Source organism: Nansenia antarctica (genome assembly GCF_963989245.1).
Source record: "Nansenia antarctica genome assembly, chromosome: 6".
Classification (NCBI taxonomy): Eukaryota; Metazoa; Chordata; class Actinopteri; order Argentiniformes; family Microstomatidae; genus Nansenia; species Nansenia antarctica.
The window spans coordinates 68,898,441-68,903,440 of NC_137676.1; the positions used below are offsets into that span (position 1 = coordinate 68,898,441).

Consider the following 5,000-nt stretch of genomic DNA (forward strand, 5'->3'; position numbering starts at 1 on the left):
CAGACCACACACACACACACACACACACACACACATACACACACACACATAAACACATACACACACACACACACACACACAAACACACACACACACAGGCACGCAACATTTTACTGAGCTGTTGAACCCATAAAACCCAATGTGGAGTGAGTGTTTGTGGGTAATGTAGTTATCTCTGTAGCTCTGAGCAAGCAGACAAGGGGCCCTTTCTCCATCATTATAAACTTGATTCCTTCTCAAAACACATTGAGGAGAAGATTCTGATTTCCTTTATTTGAAAGTTAAAACACTCGATTACTAACAAGGATAAAACACAGAAAAGTCAGAGACTTATTTCCACTGTGGTCCTCTTCGACATGACAGACAGGGCGTCAACATATACAGTGGCAACAATCAAAACAACAATATAAAACTTTATGAAGCACTTTTAAACAAAGCATCCAGACAACAAAAGCAGGACCCCCCATGGAAGATTCTGGTTCCTTGTGGGTAACGTGTGCTTGTGGGTAATCTAGTCTTATGTGTGCTGCTCTCTCTCTCTCTCTGTAGTTCCTTGCCGACATGGAGTCCAACCCCCTGCTGAGGGACAGTGTGGAGTGCCAGCGGCTGCTGATGGAGGGGATGAAGTACCACCTGCTGCCTCAGCGGCGCCCCCTGCTGCAGAGCCCCAGGACGCGGCCGCGCAAGGCCACCGTGGGGGCGCTGTTCGCCGTGGGGGGGATGGACGCTACCAAAGGTACCCAAGCACAGACACACACACACACACACACACACACACAACACTCACTAACCAACAGTGTCCATCTTGGCCCCTGTCTGTCTCTCTCTCTCCCTGTCTATCTCTCTCTCTCCCTCTCTCTCTCTCTGACTCCCTCTCTCTCTCTCTTTCCCTCTCTCTCGCTCTCTCTCTCCCTCTCTCTCTCTCTCTCTCTCTCTCTGACTCCCTCTCTCTCTCTCTCTCTCTCTCTCTCTCTCTCTTTGTCCTTCTCTTCAACATTGTCCTGTCCCTGCTTCCAGAGAATCCTCCTGTTAAGTTTGTGTGTGTTTGTGTGTATGTGTGTGTGTGTGTGTATCCGTCCGTGTGTGTGCGTGTGTGTATCCGTCCGTGTGTGCGTATCCGTCTGTGTGTGTGCGTGTGTGTATCCGTCCGTGTGTGTGTGTGTGGTCCAGGTGCCACCAGTATAGAGCAGTACTGCCTGCGCAGGGACACGTGGCGGCAGGTGGCGGTGATGAGCGGGCGGCGGCTGCAGTTCGGCGTGGCGGTGCTGGAGGAGCGTCTGTACGTGGTGGGGGGGCGCGACGGCCTCAAGACCCTCAACACCGTGGAGTGTTACAACCCCCACAGCAAGTCCTGGAGCGTCATGCCCCCCATGTCCACACACAGGCACGGTCTGGGTGAGTAGTCTACACACACAGAGACACAACACACACACATGCCCCCCATGTCCACACACAGAGGCACACGGACGGATACACACACACACACGCCCCACATGTCTACACACAGGCCTGGGTGAGTCTACACACACACACACACACACACATGCCCCCCATGTCTACACACAGGCAGAGTCTGGGTGAGTCTACACACACACACACACACACACACACATACACACACACACACACAGAACAAGTCCCTACGATTACGATAGGTTACGATAGGTACCTGGGCATTAAAAGACACGCTGAAAAAATTGCAAATAACGTAGATAATATTCCGGTATAGAAAGTAGAAGTCCTGCTTCTTCACCTTCGAGAATAGGAGTAGGAAGATGGTTGTCCGGGGGCGACGCTTGGACCCCCTCGTCCTCGACTTCGGTGACACGATTAGCATGCACGCCGCAGCCTCAGTCCTTAAACCCGCTAGACTAGCTTTCATCACTCTCTGAGCTCTGCGCTTTTGTTTCCCGCAAACCCTCCGTTAGCTTCTGTCTCAGCCCGTGGGGTTGGGGGGTCTTTGACTTTGAGGAGAAGGCCTTATCCTTGGGTTTTATTTGTACATAAAGCCGGGCCTTTTCAAGCTCCCATTTCACCTCACGTCGTTGGGGGTTTTTTACGACGGCGGCGGCCGGTCCTAGTGGTGATCAGGCGGCGGGGCTCTCAGTGCTGCTCGCCACTTTTTAATGACCCGCGCGCGGGGGTCGAACGGAATCGGGAAAACGTGCCTTTTTCGTCCCTGGGGCTGATCTTCAGGGTCGACTGAGGTTGCAGCGCCTGGTCGTCTGGTCGTTTGAAGTCCTTGGTTAGGGACCAGCTCGCAGAGGATTGCTGCTGTTCTGATTGAGTCATAACGTGTGTGTGTGTGTGTGTGTGTTTTATGGTTTTATTCCTGTTGTGTGAGGCATTGTTGGTGTAATGGTGATTGCCTTGTAGACAGGGGCGCAGCTGCAAAATAGACCCCGGTGTCAGTGGAGCTCCCTGGAGAAAAATAACACACACACACACACACACACACATACACACACACACACACACACACACACACACACACACACAGTCATGGGCATAAATGTGGGAGGGATAATGATGCTGGAATGCAGAGTTGAACGTCGGGCAGAGGGTGTTATGTGGGAGTCCTCTTCCAGGAAAATGTTGCGTTTTGTAAGCACATTTCCTGACATCCAACATGGTCTTGTTGCTAAAAATACACACACACACACACATCTCCCCACGTCATCAGAGAGATAAACACTCTCTCCTCATGGGTGGGTGGGGGGGGTGGGGGGAGGGGGGAGAGAAAACATTTGGCTGTTGGGATCTGTTATGATCCGGGGAAGAGTGTTTCACCTGAGGATTGTGTGTGTGTGTGTGTGTGTGTGTGTGTGTGTGTGTGTGTGTGTGTGTGCGTGTGTGTGTGTGCGTGTGCGTGTGTGCCGGATTAGTGTGTGTGTATTGATTCCTTTGATGTGTGTGTGTGTGTGTGTGTGTGCCTGTGTGTGTGCGTGTGTGCCGGATTAGTGTGTGTGTATTGATTCATTTGAAGTGTGTGTGTGTGTGTGTGTGTGTGTGTGTGTGGTTCAGTGGCATCTGGAGCTACAGATGTTGCAGCAGATAAGTCTCAAGTACAGAGGTGCCCATCATGCTGCTGCCATCCTCCAGCAATCACATGCTTAGTGTGTGTGTGTGTGTGTGTGTGTGTGTGTGTGTGTGTGTGTGTGTGTGTGTGTGTGTGAGAGAGTGTGTGTGTGTGTGAGAGAGTGTGTGTGTGTGCGTAAACGTATGCATGTGTGGGTGTGGGATTAGTGTGTTTATATTGATTAATTTGATGTGTGAGTGTGTATGTGTGTGTGTGTGTGAGTGAGCCTCATGAGCCTTGTTTTTGACCATCTGTGTGTGTTTTTCAGAAGGCTTAATACTAGCTTCTGTGTGTGTGTGTGTGTGTATGTGTGTGTGTATGTGTGTGTCTGTGTGTGTGTGTGTGTGTGTGTGTGTGTGTGTGTGTGTCTGTGCACCTGTGTGTGTGCTTCTGTATGTGTGTGCGTGCTTCTGTATGTGTGTGTGCGTGCTTCTGTGTGTGTGTGTGTGTGCGTTAACGTGTGTGTCTCTCTCTCTGCAGGTGTGGCGGTCTTAGAGGGTCCCATGTACGCCGTGGGAGGCCATGACGGCTGGAGCTACCTCAGCACGGTGGAGAGGTGGGGGCGGTGTTGGTGTTACCTGTGTGTGTGTGTGTGTGTGTGTGTGTGTGTGTGTGTGTGTGTTACCTGTCTTGTCTGTGGTCTTGTGTGTGGTCTTGAGTGTGGTCTTGAATGTGGTCTTGTGTGTGTTCTTGAATGTGGTCTTGAATTACTTGAAAAGTTATGTGTACAAAGATAATATTAATGATAATAGACAATGAATACATTCACGTAGAAAATGAGTAGTCGATAACCCTTTAATTCCTGAGCACTGAAAGAGACCTTAACATTAACTTTTTTGGCATTTGGCAGGCGCCTTTAGGTGACAAGAGTGTCATAATCGAATTATTCAGAATGAAAAATTGTTTCATTACTTTTTTACATTCTCTGTCTGGGATTGTAGCTGAACCAGTAGAATTAGAACCCCTGAGGAATGGAATTGGAATGGAACGTTGCTAGGCATCGAAATGGTGTTCAGCTCTACAGTTGGCCACTCTCGGGATAAATGACTCAGGGTGACTCAGGAATTAACCCTGTCCTCACCCTGTACTGGACTTGTTAACTGTGTCAGACATTAACCCTGTCCATACCCTGTACTGGACTTGTTAACTGTCAGACATTAACCCTGTCCTCACCCTGTACTGGACTTGTTAACTGTCAGACATTAACCCTGTCCTCACCCTGTACTGGACTTGTTAACTGTGTCAGACATTAACCCTGTCCTTATCCTGTGTGTGTGTGTGTGTGTGTGTGTGTGTTCCCTGTCCTAGGTGGGACCCCCAGGCGCGCCAGTGGAGCTTCATCGCCAGCATGGCAACGCCCAGGAGCACTGTGGGGGTCGCCGTACTCAACGGAAAGTGAGTACACACACACACACACACACACACACACACACTCACACACGCACACACACACACACACACACACACACAGACACACACACACACTCAACTTGAAGTAAGTAGTGGGAGCAAGGGAGAGGGCGGGGGGGAGGGGGGGAAGGAGGGAGGGGGAGGGGGAGGGGGGGAAGGAGGGAGGGGGAGGGGGGGAGGGAGGGAAGGCGGGAGGGAGGGAAGGAGGGAGGGAGGGAGGGAGAGAAGGAGGGAGGGAGAGAAGGAGGGAGGGAGTAAAACAGAGATGAAAGCGTGTCCCAATGACACCCAGTAGCGTCCCGGGGCCAGACGGGAGAGAACACACCCTGACTCAGCAGGACGACAACACTACGCTGCCGTGGTAACGTGGTACGCTGCCGTGGTAACATGGTACGCTGCCGTGGTAACGTGGTACGCTGCCGTGGTAACGTGGTACGCTGCCGTGGTAACGTGGTACGCTGCCGTGGTAACGTGGTACGCTGCCGTGGTAACGTGGTACGCTGCCGTGGTA

At 51.5% G+C, this 5,000-nt stretch overlaps 1 protein-coding gene across 1 annotated transcript in view; it reads left to right on the forward strand.

Moving 5' to 3' along the window:
• Positions 1-5,000, forward strand: part of klhl5 (kelch-like family member 5) — a gene marked incomplete at its 3' end in the record, with an annotated part of 44,181 nt that overhangs the window by 36,332 nt on the left and 2,849 nt on the right. Inside the window, exons 6-9 of the mRNA XM_080535372.1 lie at positions 550-736; positions 1,171-1,395; positions 3,560-3,635; positions 4,388-4,474. Coding sequence (XP_080391498.1) covers positions 550-736; positions 1,171-1,395; positions 3,560-3,635; positions 4,388-4,474 — 575 coding nt within the window. The remainder of the gene's footprint in view (positions 1-549; positions 737-1,170; positions 1,396-3,559; positions 3,636-4,387; positions 4,475-5,000) is intronic.